The 23,572-nt window shown below is 42.4% G+C and overlaps 3 protein-coding genes across 7 annotated transcripts; all 3 read right to left on the bottom strand.

Moving 5' to 3' along the window:
• Positions 1-3: 3 nt before the first annotated feature.
• Positions 4-17,987, bottom strand: LOC123723916 (trichohyalin-like). 3 transcript variants are annotated; one of them, XM_045710172.1, is made up of 2 exons: positions 17,947-17,987; positions 4-1,864 (listed from the first exon to the last, which is right to left on the bottom strand). In XM_045710172.1, the coding sequence occupies exon 2, from the start codon at positions 1,644-1,646 to the stop codon at positions 816-818; it is 831 nt and encodes a 276-aa protein (XP_045566128.1). In that variant the 5' UTR covers positions 1,647-1,864; positions 17,947-17,987; the 3' UTR covers positions 4-815. The 3 variants fall into 3 exon arrangements, with proteins under 3 accessions (XP_045566128.1, XP_045566125.1, XP_045566127.1); XM_045710169.1 differs by lacking the exon at positions 17,947-17,987 and adding an exon at positions 2,898-2,976 and having other exon boundaries at positions 4-2,188; XM_045710171.1 differs by lacking the exon at positions 17,947-17,987 and adding an exon at positions 2,709-2,965 and having other exon boundaries at positions 4-2,188.
• LOC123731441 (zinc finger protein 239-like) lies at positions 7,877-9,775 on the bottom strand. Its single transcript, XM_045710157.1, has one exon. It carries the CDS (start codon positions 9,660-9,662, stop codon positions 8,511-8,513), a length of 1,152 nt encoding a protein of 383 aa, XP_045566113.1. The 5' UTR covers positions 9,663-9,775; the 3' UTR covers positions 7,877-8,510.
• On the bottom strand, positions 16,404-19,166 carry LOC106564201 (trichohyalin). 3 transcript variants are annotated; one of them, XM_045710167.1, is made up of 3 exons: positions 19,088-19,166; positions 18,103-18,378; positions 16,413-18,057 (listed from the first exon to the last, which is right to left on the bottom strand). In XM_045710167.1, the coding sequence occupies exons 2-3, from the start codon at positions 18,370-18,372 to the stop codon at positions 17,071-17,073; spliced, it is 1,257 nt and encodes a 418-aa protein (XP_045566123.1). In that variant the 5' UTR covers positions 18,373-18,378; positions 19,088-19,166; the 3' UTR covers positions 16,413-17,070. The 3 variants fall into 3 exon arrangements, with proteins under 3 accessions (XP_045566120.1, XP_045566116.1, XP_045566123.1); XM_045710164.1 differs by having other exon boundaries at positions 16,404-18,378; positions 18,899-19,155; XM_045710160.1 differs by having other exon boundaries at positions 16,411-18,378.
• Positions 19,167-23,572: the final 4,406 nt, after the last annotated feature.

Below are 23,572 nucleotides of genomic sequence, written 5' to 3'. Positions count from 1 at the left end.
TTAAGAGCAAGTTCTTATTTACAATGACAGTCTACCAGAAGGTAAAAGGCCTCCTGTGGGGATAGGGGCTGGGATATAAAAAAACATAGAACAAAATACACATCAAGACACTACATAAAGAGAGACCTAAGACAACAACATAGCATGGCAGCGACACATGAAAACACAGCATGGTAGCAATACAACATGACAACATGGTAGCAACACAACAAGGCAGCAGCACAAAACATGGTACAAACATTATTGGGCACAGACAACAGCACAAAGGGCAAGAAGGTAGAGACAACAACACATCACGCGAAGCAGCCACAACTGTCAGTAAGAGTGCCCATGACCGAGTGTTTGAATGAAGAAATGGAGATAAAACAGTCCAGTTTGAGGGGTTTTTTTGCAGCTCATTCCAGTCGCTAGCTGCAGCGAACTGACAAGAGGAGTGTGCTTTGGGGACCTTTAATAGAATGTGACTAGCAGAACGGGTGTTGTATGTGGAGGATGAGGGCTGCAGTAGGTATCTCAGATAAGGAGGAGTGAGGCAAAAGAGGGTTTTCTAAAGAAGCATCAACCAGTGCATCATGCGACAGGTATACAGAGATGACCAGTTTGCAGAGTAGTATAGAGTGCAGTGATGTGTCCTATAAGGAGCATTGGTGGCCAGTGTGATGGCAGAATGGTTAAATCACTGTATGTCTAATACATCACTGTTTATTTCATGAAAATAACTTCCAATATATTATTTGTTATCATTGATTTCCCTGAGCCTCTTTTTGCCATTGACATCCTCCGTCTGATCTTGTGGGCATGTTGATACAAATGTATCACTCCTCCAATTTGAGGGCCATCTCCTCCACCTCCTCCTCCAATTTGAGGGCCATCTCCTCCGCCTCCTCCTCCAATTTGAGGGCCATCTCCTCCAATTTGAGGCCCATCTCCTCCGCCGCCTCCTCCAATATGAGGGCCATCTTCTCCATTTCCTCCTCCAATTTTAGGCCCATCTCCTCCGCCGCCTCCTCCTCTTTGAGGGCCATCTCCTCCAATTTGAGGGCCATCTCGTCCTCCGCCTCCTCCAATTTGAGGGCCATCTCCTCCAATTTGAGGGCCATCTCGTCCTCCGCCTCCTCCAATTTGAGGGCCATCTTCTCCATTTCCTCCTCCAATTTGAGGCCCATCTCCTCCGCCGCCTCCTCCTCTTTGAGGGCCATCTCCTCCATTTCCTCCTCCAATTTGAGGCCCATCTCCTCCGCCGCCTCCTCCTCTTTGAGGGCCATCTCCTCCATTTCCTCCTCCAATTTGAGGCCCATCTCCTCCGCCGCCTCCTCCTCTTTGAGGGCCATCTCCTCCATTTCCTCCTCCAATTTGAGGCCCATCTCCTCCGCCGCCTCCTCCTCTTTGAGGGCCATCTCCTCCAATTTGAGGCCCATCTCCTCCGCCGCCTCCTCCTCTTTGAGGGCCATCTCCTCCAATTTGAGGCCCATCTCCTCCGCCGCCTCCTCCTCTTTGAGGGGCATCTCCTCCATTTCCTCCTCCAATTTGAGGCCCATCTCCTCCGCCGCCTCCTCCTCTTTGAGGGCCATCTCCTCCATTTCCTCCTCCAATTTGAGGCCCATCTCCTCCGCCGCCTCCTCCTCTTTGAGGGCCATCTCCTCCATTCCTCCTCCAATTTGAGGCCCATCTCCTCCGCCGCCTCCTCCTCTTTGAGGGCCATCTCCTCCAATTTGAGGCCCATCTCCTCCGCCGCCTCCTCCTCTTTGAGGGCCATCTCCTCCAATTTGAGGCCCATCTCCTCCGCCGCCTCCTCCTCTTTGAGGGCCATCTCCTCCAATTTGAGGCCCATCTCCTCCGCCGCCTCCTCCTCTTTGAGGGCCATCTCCTCCGCCTCCTCCTCCAATTTGAGGGCCATCTCCTCCGCCTCCTCCTCCAATTTGAGGCCCATCTCCTCCGCCGCCTCCTCCTCTTTGAGGGCCATCTCCTCCAATTTGAGGGCCATCTCCTCCGCCTCCTCCTCCTCTTTAATCTCTACCTCTTCTTTGACTTCCCTCCCCTCCTCTTCCTCTTTGACTATCACATTGAGTTCCAGTGCTTGACTACAGTCCTCCAGCTTCACTAAGACCATCTCTGGACCCCACTGTGAGCTTCTCTGTGCTGGAAAGCCACAGTAAGAACCCAGGGACTTGGGTTCAGACATGGATGGCTATAGTAGGATTCAAAAGAGGCACAAACAAAAATGTAAGATGAGTTTCACAAAATACTGAAACAGTTTATCTAACAAAGACATATTCCATCCACTTGGAATATACTAATACATTTTGCTAGCTGGCATTGCTGTGGCAATGGTACAGCTAGCGTTGACAGTGTCAAGTTAGTTAGTTTAGCTTTAACTTACAGACGAATTCAAATGTCACCTTTCTCACTAGGATGAAACGATCTAGCTAGATAGACAATTTACCAGCAAGAAGTTTGCTTGACGCAATCGCGAACCAAAATGTAATTTCATTTGTAATCTCTAAATGAACAGTTAGCTAATGATTAACGTTAACGAACTTAATTTCAGTAGCTATCTAAAGCTGGCTAACTAGCCATGCTAACTTACTAGATAAGGGATGCCAATTGATTTATGCCATTTAAAAAATATGGACATCACATAGTTGACATTAGTTGTTATTAAGATAGCAACGTTATCATTCACAACAAAGTTTTGAAGACAAACTCACTTTCTCGGTATGACAGATAGCTAGTTAGCTTGGCTAGCCGTTTTAATGAGTAACTTAGTAAGAAAGCTAACTAACGTTAGCTCAAATGGATATTGTTTACACACGATCTGGTGGACGTGGACAAATAATCCCACTACTAATGTTAACCTAAGGAAAAATTAAAGAATATGTTAGAAATCTTGATCTTACATTGACACTGGAATTGGCAACTCTTGTTGTTCTAGCTATCTAGCGTAACTTATTCGGTGAGGGTTAACTTCTTCTTTGGTATAATGGCGTTCGCAACAATTATATGTGCGTTCCGCCACCTACTGTACAGGTGGATAATAAGGATCCAAAAAGGGAAAAAATGCGAGGTAAAAAATAAAACGTATACAAAAAACTATGAGTAACGAAATGTTAATTAAACTAAATCAGCCTGCTTTTCTGTTTAATCAGGTTCCTACACAGGCCCATAAGGATCCTGTGATGGCAGGACATGTCCTGGCAACAGTAGTCCATGTAGTGCATCTGCCGTTAAGTCTTGGAGGCCCAAAAACCTCTCGCTTGCAGATATGATGTCCAGCTTCTTGGACACTTGTGCAGTACAATTAATAGCCGTTGCTATGAAAGCTACAAAATCCACCTTCTTCACAATAAGCGTATCCAGATCACTGGATTGACGAATAACATTGGCAACTGGTTGTGGTGCATCCTTCGCCATATCTTCTTCAGAACTGTGGCTTCTTCAACCTTCAATGCTCTTGCACCCTAACAGGGCACTCAGGGAATTCAGAAATATGATCCCCACCACAGTTGCAACATGTTACATTCACACTCTTCAATAACATATTCCTTCCATCTGCAAACACTTGACACATGGCCAAACTTTTTACACTTCTTGCATTGCATCGGGTTTTTCACGAACGATCTTACCGTGTATCTTATATATCCCAACTTTACATAGGGTGGTAAATGCTCATCAAACATCAATAATACAGATAAACGTAGCTCCTTTTCCCCATTCTCCAAAAGAGTCAAGCAACGTGCATGAACTAATCCTGGAATATTTGGTCTGAAATATTGATTATCAATGTCCAACGGGACGCCATTGGCGCCGGAGGAGATGGCTGTCTCCTAACCAATTGTGCTATTGTGTGTGTTTTTTCACGTTATTTGTAACTTATTTTGTACATAATGTTTCTGCCACCTTCTCTTATGACCGAAAATAGCTTCTAGATATCAGGACAGTGTGATTCGCATGAGAAAGATAGATATTGGAGATATCAGGGACATAGGTTGGGGTGCCTTGTAAGGATCCAACAGCGAGTGGGTAATCTGCCTCTTCCGTCAGTCTTATTTGTCAACGTACAATCATTGGATAACAAAAGAGATGATCTACAATCACGTATATCCTACCAACGGGACATTAAAAACTGTTATATCTTATGTTTCACAGAGTTGTGACTGAACAACGACATGAATAACATACAGCTAGGGGGGTTTAAGCTGCATCGGCAAGATAGAACAGCCTCCTCCGGTAAGACAAGGGGTGGCAGTCTGTGTATATTTGTAAACAACAGCTGGTGCATGAATCTAATAGTAAGGAAGTCTTGAGGTTTTGCTCGCCTGAGGTAGAGTATCTCATGATAAGCTGTAGACCACACTATTTACCAAGAGAGTTTTCATCTATATTTTTCGTAGCTGTCTATTTACCAACAAAACCGATGCTGGCACTAAGACCGCACTCAACAAGCTATATAAGGCCATAAGCAAACAGGGAAACGCTCATCCAGAGGCGGCGCTACTAGTGGCCGGGGACTTTAATGCAGGGAAACTTAAATCCATTTTACCTCATTTCTACCAGCATGTTAAATGTGCAACCAGAGGGGAAAAAAAACTAGACCACCTTTACTCCACACACAGAGATGCATACAAAGCCCTCCCTTGCCCTCCATTTGGCAAATCTGACCATAATTCTATCTTCCTGATTCCTGCTTACAAGCAACAATTAAAGCAGGAAGCACCAGTGACTCTGTCAATAAAGAAGTGGTCAGATGATGCAGATGCTAAGCTACAGGACTGTTTTGCTAGCACAGACTGGAATATGTTCCAGGATTCTTCCCATGGCATTGAGGGGGTACACCACATCAGTCATTGGCTTCATCAATCAAGTGCATTGACGACGTCGTCCCCACAGTGACTGTGGTGCAGTCAACCTGTCCCTGACTGAGTCTGTAATACCAACATGTTTCAAACAGACCACCATAGTCCCTGTGCCCAAAAACACGAAGGTAACCTACCTCAATGACTACCGACCCGTAGCACTCACGTCTGTAGCCATAAAGTGCTTTGAAAGGCTGATCATGGCTCACATCAACACCATTATCCCATAAACCCTAGACCCACTCCAATTATCATATCATACCCACTCTATACCCACTACCCACCCATACCCACTCTATATTGCATATCAACACCATACCACTCCTGGTTACTATGACTACACAATATCAACACCATTCCACTCCTGGTTACTATGACTACACGATATCAACACCATACAACTCCTGGTTACTTTGACTGCTTCCACTTTTCCCAAAGCCTTCTTCACCATCCTCATGACTTCAAAAGAGTTTCCAAAATAAACATCATTATCCAAAAAACATACTCCAACAAGTAACGATTCATCAGACTCATTTTCCACAACAATTTGTTCCCTTTTTGTTCCATTCTTGGACTTCACTGTTGTCCACTCATCATTCTTGCTAACTGTACTCGATGTACTTTCAGCACAACACTTCTGCTTCCGCCATCATCCCTAGTGTCATCCCAGGGTTTAACTTATCCAATGAGATTTAACAGAGGTTGGCATCCAATAAATATTGCATTACAGCCACCTACTAGAATGGAGAATATCTCCATTATACTTTGCTTGAAAAAATGTATAAACAAATACTCTACCATCTTACACTACACTCAGAAAAAAAGTATATATATACAGTGTCAGTCAAAAGTTTGGACAAGCCTACTATTAAAGGGTTTTTCTTTATTTTGACTATTTTCTACATTGTAGAATAATAGTGAAGACATCAAAACTATGAAATAACACATACTGTACAGAATCATGTAGTAACCAAAAAAATGATTAATAAATCAAAATATATTTTATTTGAGATTCTTCAAAGTAGCCACCCTTTGCCTTGATGACAGCTTTGCGCACTCTTGGCATTCTCTCAACGAGCTTCATGAGGTAGTCACCTGGAATGAATTCAATTAACAGCTGTGCCTTGTTAATTAATTTGTGGAATTTCTTTCCTTCTTAATGCGTTTGAGCCAATCAGTTGTGTTGTGACAAGGTAGGCGGTGGTATACAGAAGATAGCCCTATTTGGTAAAAGACCCAAGTCCATATTATGACAGCTCAAATGGGATGAAGGTCAGTCAATCCGGAAATGTTCAAGAACTTTGAAAGTTTCTTCAAGTGCAGTCGCAAAAACCATCAAGTGCTATGATAAAACTGGCTCTTATGAGGACCGCCACAGGAAGGAAAGACCCAGACTTACCTGTGCTACAGAGGATAAGTTCATTAGAGTTAACTGCACCTCAGATTGCAGCCCAAATAAATGCTTCACAGAGTTCAAGTAACAGACACATCATAACATCAACTGTTCAGAGGAGACCGTGTAAATCAGGCCTTCATGGTCGAATTGCTGCAAAGAAACCACTACTAAAGGACACCAATAAAAAGAAGAGCCTTGCTTGAGCCAAGGAAGACGAGCAATGAACATTAGACCGGTGGAAATATGTCCTTTGGTCTGATGAGTCCAAAATTGAGACTTCTGGTTCCAACCCCCGTGTCTTTGTGAGACGCAGAGTAGGTGAACGGATGGTATAGCGTATCGCTGCAGAATGCTGTGGTAGCCATGCTGGTTAAGCGTGCCTTGAATTCTAAATAAATCACAGGCAAATGACCCCCACGCAATCACACCTCCTCCTCCGTGCTTCACGGTGGGAATCACAGTGGGACTATCATGTTTTTCAACAGGACAATGACCCAAAACACACCTCCAGGCTGCGTAAGGGCTATTTGACCAAGAAGGAGAGTGATAGAGTGCTGCATCACATGACCTGGCCTCCAATCCCCCAACCTCAACCCAATTGAGATGGTTTGGGATGACTTGGACCGCAGAGTGAAGGAAAAGCAGCCAACAAGTGCTTAGCATATGTGAAAACTCATTCAAGACGGTTGGAAAAGCATTCCTCATGAAGCTGGTTGAGAGAATGCCAAGAGTGTGCAAAGCTGTCATCAAGGCAAAGGGTGGCTACTTTGAAAAATCAAAAATATATTTTCAGTTGTTTAACACTTTTTTTGGTTACTACATGATTCCATATGTGTTATTTGACAGTTTTGATGTCTTCACTATTATTCTACAATGTATAAAATAGTACAAATATAGAAAAACCCTTGAGTCGGTGTGTCTAAACTTGACTGGTACTGTATTCAACAAGCAAAGTGATCATGCTGTTTTTATGTGGCTGCTATGAAAGTGAACTGTTTAAGTGTGATCAGTGGTGTGTTCATTCCACACATTCTGTTGAAAAACTTTTCTTAAACGGAAGCAAATGGAACAAAACAGGGATAAACTTACCTTTGTCCAACAGAAACTCTAATGTGCAACTGTTGGACTAATGACTAATGATTAAACCCTAGATCAGCTAGATGCAGGCAAGTGTGCAAGGCAGTATTGAATGTGTCACTGTCTGTCACCATGATTACTCAAAATTATCTCGACCTGTGCACCTATGTTTTAAACTTTAAATCATAGGCCAGGTTGAAGCAACCTCATGTTGGGTATAGGGAAAATGTGAGTATCATGTAGTAGCCTAAACCTATCGATGTTACATTGATCTGGATGAATGGAATATGAATGACAGTCATCCAGTATGCTGTAATAGAAATAAGGCTCATACATTCTTTTTTAAATATATTCCTTCTCGTCTTAAAACAGCACCAACCGCCACTGCCTTACTTACAGTATAGCCTACCTGTAAAGCACCAGAAATAATGACTCTTCAACAAGGATACTTACAATAGTTGTATTTATTTTCAGCCATTTAGAAGTTTTTGTTGTATACATTTTTCGTGACTAAATTCTATTTTATAAAAAAAAAAAAAGTGATTATAGAAATCCAACTAGAATATATGATGTCTGTGATTACTCAGGATTCTCTATGGACAGATATTAGCTATGGATTCCACAATGTCAACTTCACTGAGTTTTTTGCCTTTTTGGTGATTCCTCAAATAGGGATATGTTCACAATAAAGCGTTATCACACCAGCTTTATTTTAAGAACATGGTAAGGAATCTCTCCAGTGCGAGTTAGCTGGTGTTTCTTTAGGTCGCCTAGGGGACTGAATCTTTTCCTCACACTGTGCCAGTGAAATGGTGGGTCTTCAAATTTGTTCACTGACTGGGAGAAGCTGCCACACTCCTTTGCAAGTATTTTTTTTTACCCCTTTTAACTAACCAGGTAAGTTACTATTAGTCATAATTATCTGGTGTTTTTTTGGAAATAAACTGGTGAAACTATCCCCACATTGATAGCAGAGTTAAGGCTTTTCCCCTATGTGAACAAACTTGTGTCTTTAGATCTAATGACACAGCTTTTCTCCTGTGTGAATTCCCAAATGCTTTTTCAAATTTGCTGATTGACAAACTCTTCCCACACAGAGCAGTGGTATGGTTTCTCTCCTGTGTGAATTAAATGGACTTTAGGTGGTGTAAATTACTGACACACTTCCCACAATGAGGGCATCGTTAAGGCTTCTCTACAGTGTGGGTTAGCTGGTGTCTCTTCAGGTTTCCTACCAGACTGAAACTCTTTCCACAATGAGAACAGTGGTAAGGTTTCTCCCCTGTGTGAGTTATCTGATGTTTCTTCAGAGTTGATGAATGACTGAAACTCTTACCACACTTGGAGCATTGGAACAGCTTTCCACCCATGTGAATTAGCTGGTGTTTCTTTAGGAAATATAAACTGGTGAAGCTATCCCCACATTGAGAGCAGTGGTAAGGTTTCTCTCCTGTGTGAATTAACTGGTGTGTATTTAGGTTGGCTAACTGACTGAAACTCTTCCCACAATGAGAGCAGAGATAAGGCTTCTCTCCGGTGTGAGTTAGGTGGTGTTTCTTTAGGAAATATAAACTGGTGAAACTATCCCCACATTGAGAGCAGAGGTAAGGCTTCTCTCCTGTGTGAGTTATCTGGTGTGGCTTCAGTTCAGATAACGTGGTGAAACTTTTCCCACATTGAGAGCAAAGGTAAGGCTTCTCTCCTGTGTGAGTTAGTTGGTGTCTTTTCAGACTTGATAACTGACTGAAACTCTTTCCACATTGGGAGCAGTGGAATGGCTTCTCTCCTGTGTGAGTTCTCATGTGTGACTTTAATTCTCTTGGAGATCTGAAATCCTTCCCACACTGAGAGCAGTGGTATGGCTTCTCTCCTGTGTGAATTAACTGGTGTGTATTTCGGTTGGCTAACTGACTGAAACTCTTCCCACAATGAGAGCAGCGGTAAGACTTCTGTCCTGTGTGAGTTAGGTGGTGGTTTCTCAAAGTTGTTAACTGACTGAAACTCTTTCCACATTGGGAGCAGTGGTAAGGCTTCTCTCCTGTGTGAGTTCTCTGGTGCGTCTTTAGATGGTCCGAATGACTGCAACCCTTTCCACAAACAGTGCATTGGTATGGCTTCTCTCCTGTGTGAGTTCTCTGGTGCGTCTTTAGTTTGCTTGGTGTTTCACATCTCATCCCACATTGACCACACGGGTATGTCGGCAACATTTTTTGAGTCTGTTTTGATTTGAGGTGAGTTGGGCAAATAAAGCCACCTCTGCAATCTGAGCAGGGGTGGGGTCTACAAGTGTGTCTTCGCAACTCCTCTGGCTCATAGAAACTAGTCAAGCAGTCCATGCAGTGGTGATGTTTCTGTCTTGAGTTCCTCCGTCTGTGTTGTTTATGGTTTCCTGATGCTGTGGAACTGGGCTCACTGTCTGAACCTGAGTTGGAGCTCTCTCCTGTGGGAATATGAACAGATATGGGGTTAGAATCAGGAACAGCATTGAAATGGTCTTTACCAGCCATTTTTATATCAATATCAAACCATTTATTGGGTAACAATTAAGTACTTTACTTGAATACACTGAAAAAAAATCTAAACGCAAGAAGCAACAATTTCAAGGGGGCGTGGATCAGAAAACCAGTCAGTATCTGGTGTGACCACCATTTGCCTCATGCAGAGCGACATCTCCTATGCATAGAGTTGATTAGGATGTTGATTGTGGCCTGTGGAACATTGTCCCACTCCTCTTCAATGACTGTGCGAAGTTGCTGGATATTGGCGGAAACTGGAACACGCTGTTACACACGTCGACCCAGAACATCCCAAACATCTTCAATGGGTGACATGTCTGGTGAGTATGCAGGCCATGGAAGAACTGGGACATTTTCAGCTTACAGGAATTGTGTACAGATCCTTGCGACATGGGGCCGTGCATTATCATGCTGAAACATGAGGTGATGGCGGTGGATGAATGGCACAACAATGGGCCTCAGGATCTCGTCACGGTATCCCAGTGCATTCAAATTGCCATCAATAAAATGCAATGTTATTAATTATCCGTAGCTTATGCCTGCCCATAACATAACCCCACCGCCATCATTACCACTCTGTTCACAACGTTATCAGCAAATCGCTCGCCCACACGACACCATACACGCTTTCTGCCATCTGACCGGTACAGTTGAAACCGGGATTCATTCGTGAAGAGCACACTTCTCCAGCGTCCTTATGGTAGAGAATTTAACATTAAATTATCTAGCAACAGCTCCGGTGGGCATTCCTGCAGTCAGCATGCCAACTGCTCCCTAAAAACTTGAGACATCTTTGGCATTGTGTTGCGTGACAAAACTGCACATTTTAGAGTGGCCTTTTATTGTCCCCAGTTCCATGGGCACTAGTGTAATGATCATGCCGTTTAATCAGCTTCTTGATATGCCACACCTGTCAGGTGGATGGATTCTCTTTGCAAAGGAGAAATGCTCACTAACAAGAATATAAACAAATTTGTGTCCCAAATTTAAATAAACTTTTTGTGCATATGGAACATCTCTGGGATCTTTTATTTCAGCTCATGAAACATTGGACCAATATTTTACACGTTGTGTTTACATTTTTGTTCAGTGTAGATTTCCATTGAAATTGGGGAGAAAAAAAATATTTTTAGCAAAAAAACAATTTCTCCACCAAGAACTTTGCACGATTTACCACATGGTGATATCACCATAGAAAGCCTAAACTCCAACCCATGCAAGTCTGCTGATTACAAGGTCCTGTGTAAAACAGCAACTAACAGGAAATAACTCTATTATTTTTAAATCACACTTTTACAGTGTTAGTTTCATCAGCTGTCTTACAAAATGATATAAAACCAATAACAAAGAAACACCCCATCTCTGTTTTGGTAAAACTCTGAGGGATAGGCTTTGAGAAATGTAACCACTCTCAAATGATATAGACAGATCTGAAGATGCAAGAACTGACCATGCATGATATCAAAATGACAGTTTTAACCATGTTTAGGGGCTATACAGTGTTTGGTTACATTTAACATTGTTTACAAATATTGGAGTAAAACAAGCTTGTATGTTGGGTTCTGATGGGGAGCGACTGTTGAACTACGCTCATGGGCCATTTCTAAGTTACATTCTTCAAGAATCAATGGGTATATATCATTAATTTCAAAGTCTAAAAATGGATGTAGCAACTAAGGACTCTAGATTTAAGAATTTGCCCAATGAAAATGTTAACTTCTGCTTTATCCCTGAAAGACACACACACAGGTTGGAGCAGGGGACGTCCATACTATGGTGCCTGTGGAGCAGTTGTTGTGGAGGGTTAAGTGCCTTACTCAAGGGCACAACAGCGGGTGATGACATCTAGGATTTGATATCAGATACCAGCAACCTTCCAGTTGCACAGCTCACTTCCCGACAGAGTTTTGGAATCCCCTGGGGCTGCCAATGCACCAACTTCTCTGCAGGACCCGGAATTCAAACTGGCAATCCTTGGTCGCTGGCTCACCTCTAACCGTTAGGCTACTGGCCGCCCCTTTAAACAAACAACCACAATATGGTTGTTCCAGGAAAAATGTGTCTTTTGCGTCGCATGATATTTTAAGTAGAAATTGTGCACCAATAATGACATTTTAAAGCTTGTTATATTAAAGGACCACAGAGAAGTGGAGATATGTAGCATTTTGACATGTCCCTCCTGTGCACCTCAGTGGCATCGTGGAAGATGTTAACCCATCTAACACCAAAATGTATCAACATTTTCACCATCATTGTAAAGCCCTAGTGATGTTGATGCTTATAGAAAGTCATTTCTGAACATTATTATTTATTTCATGTGATTAGTGACTCATTTACGACCGTCCCTCATTTTAAGGTCAACCCTGTTACGTAAACTGAACTCTCGTTTTAAGATGGTGAAACTATTCCTTTTTGGAAAGAAGAGGAGGTGCGACCTAAAAAAAAACGTATCATCATTGCAAAAGAAAAGGCATAACACTGGCACTTCCCATTGTGGGATTATTCTGATGAAGGCCAATGTAGGCTGAAACATTGATCTTTAACCTTGCTTAAATAAAACAAAGACACTATTCCTTCTAAATATTTTTTTTTTCAACAGAAACATTGACCATCTAATAGTCAACTCATAGTGTAAAAGCAGATGAGAGGGTTCTACTCTTTATGTAAAAGCAGATGAGCTGGTCCTACTCTTTATGTAAAAGCAGATGAGAGGGTTCTACTCTTTATGTAAAAGCAGGTGAGCTGGTTCTACTCTTTATGTAAAAGCAGATGAGAGGGTTCTACTCTTTATGTAAAAGCAGATGAGAGGGTTCTACTCTTTATGTAAAAGCAGGTGAGCTGGTTCTACTCTTTATGTAAAAGCAGGTGAGCTGGTTCTACTCTTTATGTAAAAGCAGATGAGAGGGTTCTACTCTTTATGTAAAAGCAGGTGAGCTGGTTCTACTCTTTATGTAAAAGCAGGTGAGCTGGTTCTACTCTTTATGTAAAAGCAGGTGAGCTGGTTCTACTCTTTATGTAAAAGCAGGTGAGCTGGTTCTACTCTTTATGTAAAAGCAGGTGAGCTGGTTCTACTCTTTATGTAAAAGCAGGTGAGCTGGTTCTACTGTTTATGTAAAAGCAGATGAGCTGGTTCTACTCTTTATGGCCATTTTGTGGTGTTTTGTGGTGGAAAACTGAGTGGTTTAGAATAACACGTCAACCCTGTTACCCATACTGTGCCGTGAAAAAGTATTTGACCCCTTTCTGATTTTCTCTATTAATTGGGATTAGGTCTGGACTTTGAATAGGCCACTCCAGAACTACAAATTTGACAGAGGGCTCTATTTTAACAAACCTAACACAATGGTAAATATTGTGCTATTTTCAGAACCGAAAGGATGGACGCAGTAGCTTGTGGTGGCGTGAAAGAGCTGGGTTTTGCTGAATAAACAAGTTGTGGGGGTTGGAGACTTGGCCCCTCACTGGCCAATCAGTAAGTGCTCCATGGCTAAATATGTGGTTCCTTCATGTTGTGTATTTACAGTTTTATTTATTGCGTTGTCATCAACTCCAATTCGTATATTAGTCCGTTTACAACCTAGTTCATTAAATTGCTTGCTAAATACGTTGAACATGTTTGCAGTCAACATTGTTCTTATTGCATTGTCTCAATATGGAAATACATGATTAAACATAGGCTATAGCATTAACACTGATATAGGGGCTAGGCCTACTTTAAATTGCAGTCTGGACATGCCAAACAGTCAATAAGCAAGATTAAATTCACCAGGCTATTGATAAGGCCTAAAAAGACAGTGTATAATTCTAATCAAAATAGGCTGCCTAAATACAGTTACAGGCACCATAAATTGTTCCCCGTGCCTTTAATACAGACAAGATAGACTATGGAGGGTTTTACATAGAAACTTTTCACGGAGCTGGATAAAGATCCAATATAAAGAGACAGGGGGAATGTCCACTCACCGTTATACTGCTGTAATGTTATGTTTCATAAACATCCTTCAACCATCTATCAGATCAAATTTGCACTTTTCCATAGATGGAAGGGGAAATTGCATTGCATTGGAGCCATGTACAATCTCACCATAAACCCATGGATGCTGACTCTTTCTAATAAGTTTGGGGTTTTAATCAAATTAAACAAACAAAAAAATCTACTTGTTAAACCAACAACAATATTTCTAAATAGGATTGGGTCAGAAACATCAACTCATAAATGGCTTCTCTGTGCACACGCCTAAATGTCTTTACACGTAACATTTACACGTCTTTACAAAATACTCGGCTGCTACCAATAGTTCATGGCATTATAGGAGGATGGAATAGTTTGGAGGAGCGCCCATGTATTTGGTAATCAGAAAATAAAGCTGGATAGCTTTCTCAAAAACAAGGAAAATTAAGTATACTGGTATGTGAATTGTGAATAATGAAAAAACATTAAGGCAAATATTTCAAGGCTCTCTCAGTAGACCATTTAAAAGCCCTTTATTATTAGGCTACTGGGCTAATGGCCAGGATAAAAAGACACCTATGTGATGCTGCTAAACCAGCCAGGACTTAGGAGTAGGGTAGGCTGTGTTTCTATATACGAGATTCACCGACACAAAATGAACATCTCTCTACCATGGGCACTGTGTGTCATGGCTGGATAGGCTGTGGTTCCACTCTCAAAATTAACTGCATTACCTAGAAGACCTGCTGTTTGTGGGTCTGAAATGTTCCTTTTAGTGCTGCATGAAACGGACATTTTTGCCTGTGTATTTAATGACACGTCTGAAATATTGCCACCCCTCCCACCTCAGCACAAGTGAGCTGATGTTAGACAGGTACATTGCTAAACCTGGCGTTAGGGCCGGAAAATGCCAGCGCTCATGTTCTTACATGAGGAAATTCAAAACTAAAGTGTGTTTGACACTTGGGCCTCCTAATTGCCAGCTGAAAACAGGCCCAGAACGTTAAAACCCCCATGCAGTAATTTCATTTTTTTAATGTTTTTATTCAACTAGTGTCATGATGTTGGCCTGTGGGTAAGGTTTATGACCCCCCATAAATACCTTTCTCCCCTCTCTCTCTTGATTCTACTGAAGGACTCTTGAATAGCCTTTGTTAAACATAGAGAGTCTTGGAACATCAAACGGTGGGGGGAAAGGAACCATATTTCTGTAATCCAACCAGTGGAAAATATGCGTTGGTACTTAATGAATATGATGTCAGTTCGGTTGTCATCTGAGACATTATGACTGATGACAGGACGACATAAACTGTATCTGGGAAAGTCTACACATTCTAGTTATCAGATTCACATGGAATTGTTGTGCAATTTAAAATTTTAAATATGAAACTATTTGTGAAAAGATTAAATGTAATTTCAAATGAGAGAATTGGGTTTTCATAAGGTTAGAGCTCTGCTCAATCAGTGGCCCGCCCCTGTGAAGAGACATGGGTTATAAACTATGAAACACACCCTTCTCTCCCTCCACTATATAAGCCCTTGACGAAAATGCAACCTCCTGTTCCGGGTACATTAGGGCGATGGTCTGATGTCAGAAGGATTCAGATAATAAGTTGTTCCGGGTACATTAGGGTGACAGTCTGATGTCAGAAGGATTCAGATAATAACTACAGAATTAAGCGAATGGTATGAACTTTGAACTCTTATTCACTACAGAAGTGATACCTCCTAGCCGTTGAGTTAGCAGCAGCTGCTGTAAACGTGGGTTAGGAAAGGACGGACGACGTATCCATTCTAACACACAACGACGAGGACAGGAAGATCTCTGTTGGCCAACATGGCCAGCATCTACGACCAACCTACCGAAGCGCAGCTCAGAGTAAATATTTATTGCATTTTCCTTTTCCAAATGGGCGGTAATTTAGAATGCATAAGATACTGTATTTACGATTGCATAGCTTTTCCCCTTTGTTCCTCAGTCTTCCCGCTCTTTCACTCAAACCCAACCCCCTTTCCTTTGTGTAACCAGCCGTCATGTCGGCTCCGTCCACCAGGGACGTTTCCTGTATGACATAATTTGCATTCTGTGTATATGTAATTCTGTGTGATTAGTTAGGTATTTAGTAAATAAATAATTAAACCCAATTTTGTATTGCTGATTCAACTTGTTAGCCATGGTTCGTGAAGATAACCAAGAATTTACAACTTTCAGATGAGAGTGAAATAAGGTGACGATTAATATTGACTGCTATTGATATAAAATATTACTAGGTCTTTAAGAATTTATTCGGAAGATAACAGCTCTATAAACACTCTTTCGTGGTGCCACGACTTTCTAGTTAATTACATTTACATGATTAGCTCAATCAGGTAATATTAATTACAGAGAAAGGATTTTATAGAATAGCATGTCATATCACTTAATCCGGCAAAGCCAAAGACACGACACTAGGCAAGTCAGTTAAGAGCAAGTTCTTATTTACAATGACAGTCTACCAGAAGGTAAAAGGCCTCCTGTGGGGATAGGGGCTGGGATATAAAAAAACATAGAACAAAATACACATCAAGACACTACATAAAGAGAGACCTAAGACAACAACATAGCATGGCAGCGACACATGAAAACACAGCATGGTAGCAATACAACATGACAACATGGTAGCAACACAACAAGGCAGCAGCACAAAACATGGTACAAACATTATTGGGCACAGACAACAGCACAAAGGGCAAGAAGGTAGAGACAACAACACATCACGCGAAGCAGCCACAACTGTCAGTAAGAGTGCCCATGACCGAGTGTTTGAATGAAGAAATGGAGATAAAACAGTCCAGTTTGAGGTTTTTTTTTGCAGCTCATTCCAGTCGCTAGCTGCAGCGAACTGACAAGAGGAGTGTGCTTTGGGGACCTTTAATAGAATGTGACTAGCAGAACGGGTGTTGTATGTGGAGGATGAGGGCTGCAGTAGGTATCTCAGATAAGGAGGAGTGAGGCAAAAGAGGGTTTTCTAAAGAAGCATCAACCAGTGCATCATGCGACAGGTATACAGAGATGACCAGTTTGCAGAGTAGTATAGAGTGCAGTGATGTGTCCTATAAGGAGCATTGGTGGCCAGTGTGATGGCAGAATGGTTAAATCACTGTATGTCTAATACATCACTGTTTATTTCATGAAAATAACTTCCAATATATTATTTGTTATCATTGATTTCCCTGAGCCTCTTTTTGCCATTGACATCCTCCGTCTGATCTTGTGGGCATGTTGATACAAATGTATCACTCCTCCAATTTGAGGGCCATCTCCTCCACCTCCTCCTCCAATTTGAGGGCCATCTCCTCCGCCTCCTCCTCCAATTTGAGGGCCATCTCCTCCAATTTGAGGCCCATCTCCTCCGCCGCCTCCTCCAATATGAGGGCCATCTTCTCCATTTCCTCCTCCAATTTTAGGCCCATCTCCTCCGCCGCCTCCTCCTCTTTGAGGGCCATCTCCTCCAATTTGAGACCCATCTCCTCCGCCGCCTCCTCCTCTTTGAGGGCCATCTCCTCCAATTTGAGGGCCATCTCCTCCTCCGCCTCCTCCAATTTGAGGGCCATCTTCTCCATTTCCTCCTCCAATTTGAGGCCCATCTCCTCCGCCGCCTCCTCCTCTTTGAGGGCCATCTCCTCCATTTCCTCCTCCAATTTGAGGCCCATCTCCTCCGCCGCCTCCTCCTCTTTGAGGGCCATCTCCTCCATTTCCTCCTCCAATTTGAGGCCCATCTCCTCCGCCGCCTCCTCCTCTTTGAGGGCCATCTCCTCCAATTTGAGGCCCATCTCCTCCGCCGCCTCCTCCTCTTTGAGGGCCATCTCCTCCAATTTGAGGCCCATCTCCTCCGCCGCCTCCTCCTCTTTGAGGGCCATCTCCTCCATTTCCTCCTCCAATTTGAGGCCCATCTCCTCCGCCGCCTCCTCCTCTTTGAGGGCCATCTCCTCCATTTCCTCCTCCAATTTGAGGCCCATCTCCTCCGCCGCCTCCTCCTCTTTGAGGGCCATCTCCTCCATTTCCTCCTCCAATTTGAGGCCCATCTCCTCCGCCGCCTCCTCCTCTTTGAGGGCCATCTCCTCCAATTTGAGGCCCATCTCCTCCGCCGCCTCCTCCTCTTTGAGGGCCATCTCCTCCAATTTGAGGCCCATCTCCTCCGCCGCCTCCTCCTCTTTGAGGGCCATCTCCTCCAATTTGAGGCCCATCTCCTCCGCCGCCTCCTCCTCTTTGAGGGCCATCTCCTCCGCCTCCTCCTCCAATTTGAGGGCCATCTCCTCCGCCTCCTCCTCCAATTTGAGGCCCATCTCCTCCGCCGCCTCCTCCTCTTTGAGGGCCATCTCCTCCAATTTGAGGGCCATCTCCTCCGCCTCCTCCTCCTCTTTAATCTCTACCTCTTCTTTGACTTCCCTCCCCTCCTCTTCCTCTTTGACTATCACATTGAGTTCCAGTGCTTGACTACAGTCCTCCAGCTTCACTAAGACCATCTCTGGACCCCACTGTGAGCTTCTCTGTGCTGGAAAGCCACAGTAAGAACCCAGGGACTTGGGTTCAGACATGGATGGCTATAGTAGGATTCAAAAGAGGCACAAACAAAAATGTAAGATGAGTTTCACAAAATACTGAAACAGTTTATCTAACAAAGACATATTCCATCCACTTGGAATATACTAATACATTTTGCTAGCTGGCATTGCTGTGGCAATGGTACAGCTAGCGTTGACAGTGTCAAGTTAGTTAGTTTAGCTTTAACTTACAGACGAATTCAAATGTCACCTTTCTCACTAGGATGAAACGATCTAGCTAGATAGACAATTTACCAGCAAGAAGTTTGCTTGACGCAATCGCGAACCAAAATGTAATTTCATTTGTAATCTCTAAATGAACAGTTAGCTAATGATTAACGTTAACGAACTTAATTTCAGTAGCTATCTAAAGCTGGCTAACTAGCCATGCTAACTTACTAGATAAGGGATGCCAATTGATTTATGCCATTTAAAAAATATGGACATCACATAGTTGACATTAGTTGTTATTAAGATAGCAACGTTATCATTCACAACAAAGTTTTGAAGACAAACTCACTTTCTCGGTATGACAGATAGCTAGTTAGCTTGGCTAGCCGTTTTAATGAGTAACTTAGTAAGAAAGCTAACTAACGTTAGCTCAAATGGATATTGTTTACACACGATCTGGTGGACGTGGACAAATAATCCCACTACTAATGTTAACCTAAGGAAAAATTAAAGAATATGTTAGAAATCTTGATCTTACATTGACACTGGAATTGGCAACTCTTGTTGTTCTAGCTATCTAGCGTAACTTATTCGGTGAGGGTTAACTTCTTCTTTGGTATAATGGCGTTCGCAACAATTATATGTGCGTTCCGCCACCTACTGTACAGGTGGATAATAAGGATCCAAAAAGGGAAAAAATGCGAGGTAAAAAATAAAACGTATACAAAAAACTATGAGTAACGAAATGTTAATTAAACTAAATCAGCCTGCTTTTCTGTTTAATCAGGTTCCTACACAGGCCCATAAGGATCCTGTGATGGCAGGACATGTCCTGGCAACAGTAGTCCATGTAGTGCATCTGCCGTTAAGTCTTGGAGGCCCAAAAACCTCTCGCTTGCAGATATGATGTCCAGCTTCTTGGACACTTGTGCAGTCCAATTAATAGCCGTTGCTATGAAAGCTACAAAATCCACCTTCTTCACAATAAGCGTATCCAGATCACTGGATTGACGAATAACATTGGCAACTGGTTGTGGTGCATCCTTCGCCATATCTTCTTCAGAACTGTGGCTTCTTCAACCTTCAATGCTCTTGCACCCTAACAGGGCACTCAGGGAATTCAGAAATATGATCCCCACCACAGTTGCAACATGTTACATTCACACTCTTCAATAACATATTCCTTCCATCTGCAAACACTTGACACATGGCCAAACTTTTTACACTTCTTGCATTGCATCGGGTTTTTCACGAACGATCTTACCGTGTATCTTATATATCCCAACTTTACATAGGGTGGTAAATGCTCATCAAACATCAATAATACAGATAAACGTAGCTCCTTTTCCCCATTCTCCAAAAGAGTCAAGCAACGTGCATGAACTAATCCTGGAATATTTGGTCTGAAATATTGATTATCAATGTCCAACGGGACGCCATTGGCGCCGGAGGAGATGGCTGCCGTTTTACGGTCTCCTAACCAATTGTGCTATTGTGTGTGTTTTTTCACGTTATTTGTAACTTATTTTGTACATAATGTTTCTGCCACCTTCTCTTATGACCGAAAATAGCTTCTAGATATCAGGACAGTGTGATTCGCATGAGAAAGATAGATATTGGAGATATCAGGGACATAGGTTGGGGTGCCTTGTAAGGATCCAACAGCGAGTGGGTAATCTGCCTCTTCCATCAGTCTTATTTGTCAACGTACAATCATTGGATAACAAAAGAGATGATCTACAATCACGTATATCCTACCAACGGGACATTAAAAACTGTTATATCTTATGTTTCACAAAGTTGTGACTGAACAACGACATGAATAACATACAGCTAGGGGGGTTTAAGCTGCATCGGCAAGATAGAACAGCCTCCTCCGGTAAGACAAGGGGTGGCAGTCTGTGTATATTTGTAAACAACAGCTGGTGCATGAATCTAATAGTAAGGAAGTCTTGAGGTTTTGCTCGCCTGAGGTAGAGTATCTCATGATAAGCTGTAGACCACACTATTTACCAAGAGAGTTTTCATCTATATTTTTCGTAGCTGTCTATTTACCAACAAAACCGATGCTGGCACTAAGACCGCACTCAACAAGCTATATAAGGCCATAAGCAAACAGGGAAACGCTCATCCAGAGGCGGCGCTACTAGTGGCCGGGGACTTTAATGCAGGGAAACTTAAATCCATTTTACCTAATTTCTACCAGCATGTTAAATGTGCAACCAGAGGGGGAAAAAAAACTAGACCACCTTTACTCCACACACAGAGATGCATACAAAGCCCTCCCTTGCCCTCCATTTGGCAAATCTGACCATAATTCTATCTTCCTGATTCCTGCTTACAAGCAACAATTAAAGCAGGAAGCACCAGTGACTCTGTCAATAAAGAAGTGGTCAGATGATGCAGATGCTAAGCTACAGGACTGTTTTGCTAGCACAGACTGGAATATGTTCCAGGATTCTTCCCATGGCATTGAGGGGGTACACCACATCAGTCATTGGCTTCATCAATCAAGTGCATTGACGACGTCGTCCCCACAGTGACTGTGGTGCAGTCAACCTGTCCCTGACTGAGTCTGTAATACCAACATGTTTCAAACAGACCACCATAGTCCCTGTGCCCAAAAACACGAAGGTAACCTACCTCAATGACTACCGACCCGTAGCACTCACGTCTGTAGCCATAAAGTGCTTTGAAAGGCTGATCATGGCTCACATCAACACCATTATCCCATAAACCCTAGACCCACTCCAATTATCATATCATACCCACTCTATACCCACTACCCACCCATACCCACTCTATATTGCATATCAACACCATACCACTCCTGGTTACTATGACTACACAAACACATCCCCATATCAACACCATACCACTCCTGGTTACTATGACTACACGATATCAACACCATACAACTCCTGGTTACTTTGACTGCTTCCACTTTTCCCAAAGCCTTCTTCACCATCCTCATGACTTCAAAAGAGTTTCCAAAATAAACATCATTATCCAAAAAACATACTCCAACAAGTAACGATTCATCAGACTCATTTTCCACAACAATTTGTTCCCTTTTTGTTCCATTCTTGGACTTCACTGTTGTCCACTCATCATTCTTGCTAACTGGTACTCAATGTACTTTCAGCACAACACTTCTGCTTCCGCCATCATCCCTAGTGTCATCCCAGGGTTTAACTTATCCAATGAGATTTAACAGAGGTTGGCATCCAATAAATATTGCATTACAGCCACCTACTAGAATGGAGAATATCTCCATTATACTTTGCTTGAAAAAATGTATAAACAAATACTCTACCATCTTACACTACACTCAGAAAAAAAGTATATATATACAGTGTCAGTCAAAAGTTTGGACAAGCCTACTATTAAAGGGTTTTTCTTTATTTTGACTATTTTCTACATTGTAGAATAATAGTGAAGACATCAAAACTATGAAATAACACATACTGTACAGAATCATGTAGTAACCAAAAAAATGATTAATAAATCAAAATATATTTTATTTGAGATTCTTCAAAGTAGCCACCCTTTGCCTTGATGACAGCTTTGCGCACTCTTGGCATTCTCTCAACGAGCTTCATGAGGTAGTCACCTGGAATGAATTCAATTAACAGCTGTGCCTTGTTAATTAATTTGTGGAATTTCTTTCCTTCTTAATGCGTTTGAGCCAATCAGTTGTGTTGTGACAAGGTAGGCGGTGGTATACAGAAGATAGCCTTATTTGGTAAAAGACCCAAGTCCATATTATGACAGCTCAAATGGCATGAAGGTCAGTCAATCCGGAAATGTTCAAGAACTTTGAAAGTTTCTTCAAGTGCAGTCGCAAAAACCATCAAGTGCTATGATAAAACTGGCTCTTATGAGGACCGCCACAGGAAGGAAAGACCCAGACTTACCTGTGCTACAGAGGATAAGTTCATTAGAGTTAACTGCACCTCAGATTGCAGCCCAAATAAATGCTTCACAGAGTTCAAGTAACAGACACATCATAACATCAACTGTTCAGAGGAGACCGTGTAAATCAGGCCTTCATGGTCGAATTGCTGCAAAGAAACCACTACTAAAGGACACCAATAAAAAGAAGAGCCTTGCTTGAGCCAAGGAAGACGAGCAATGAACATTAGACCGGTGGAAATATGTCCTTTGGTCTGATGAGTCCAAAATTGAGACTTCTGGTTCCAACCCCCGTGTCTTTGTGAGACGCAGAGTAGGTGAACGGATGGTATAGCGTATCGCTGCAGAATGCTGTGGTAGCCATGCTGGTTAAGCGTGCCTTGAATTCTAAATAAATCACAGGCAAATGACCCCCACGCAATCACACCTCCTCCTCCGTGCTTCACGGTGGGAATCACAGTGGGACTATCATGTTTTTCAACAGGACAATGATCCAAAACACACCTCCAGGCTGCGTAAGGGCTATTTGACCAAGAAGGAGAGTGATAGAGTGCTGCATCACATGACCTGGCCTCCAATCCCCCAACCTCAACCCAATTGAGATGGTTTGGGATGACTTGGACCGCAGAGTGAAGGAAAAGCAGCCAACAAGTGCTTAGCATATGTGGAAACTCCTTCAAGACGGTTGGAAAAGCATTCCTCATGAAGCTGGTTGAGAGAATGCCAAGAGTGTGCAAAGCTGTCATCAAGGCAAAGGGTGGCTACTTTGAAAAATCAAAAATATATTTTGAGTTGTTTAACACTTTTTTTGGTTACTACATGATTCCATATGTGTTATTTGACAGTTTTGATGTCTTCACTATTATTCTACAATGTATAAAATAGTACAAATATAGAAAAACCCTTGAGTCGGTGTGTCTAAACTTGACTGGTACTGTATTCTAAAATGTAAATGTAAAATGTATTCAACAAGCAAAGTGATCATGCTGTTTTTATGTGGCTGCTATGAAAGTGAACTGTTTAAGTGTGATCAGTGGTGTGTTCATTCCACACATTCTGTTGAAAAACTTTTCTTAAACGGAAGCAAATGGAACAAAACAGGGATAAA

This window comes from Salmo salar, chromosome ssa02 (genome assembly GCF_905237065.1).
Source record: "Salmo salar chromosome ssa02, Ssal_v3.1, whole genome shotgun sequence".
Classification (NCBI taxonomy): Eukaryota; Metazoa; Chordata; class Actinopteri; order Salmoniformes; family Salmonidae; genus Salmo; species Salmo salar.
This window is presented reverse-complemented; position numbering and strand designations above follow the sequence as displayed.

What these genes read in the sequence shown, in the direction of transcription:
- LOC123731441 (XM_045710157.1), bottom strand. Translation starts at nt 9,662, where the DNA reads ATGGACTGCTTGACTAGTTTCTATGAGCCAGAGGAGTTGCGAAGACAC.
- LOC106564201 (XM_045710160.1), bottom strand. Translation starts at nt 18,372, where the DNA reads ATGTCTGAACCCAAGTCCCTGGGTTCTTACTGTGGCTTTCCAGCACAG.
- LOC123723916 (XM_045710172.1), bottom strand. Translation starts at nt 1,646, where the DNA reads ATGGAGGAGATGGCCCTCAAAGAGGAGGAGGCGGCGGAGGAGATGGGC.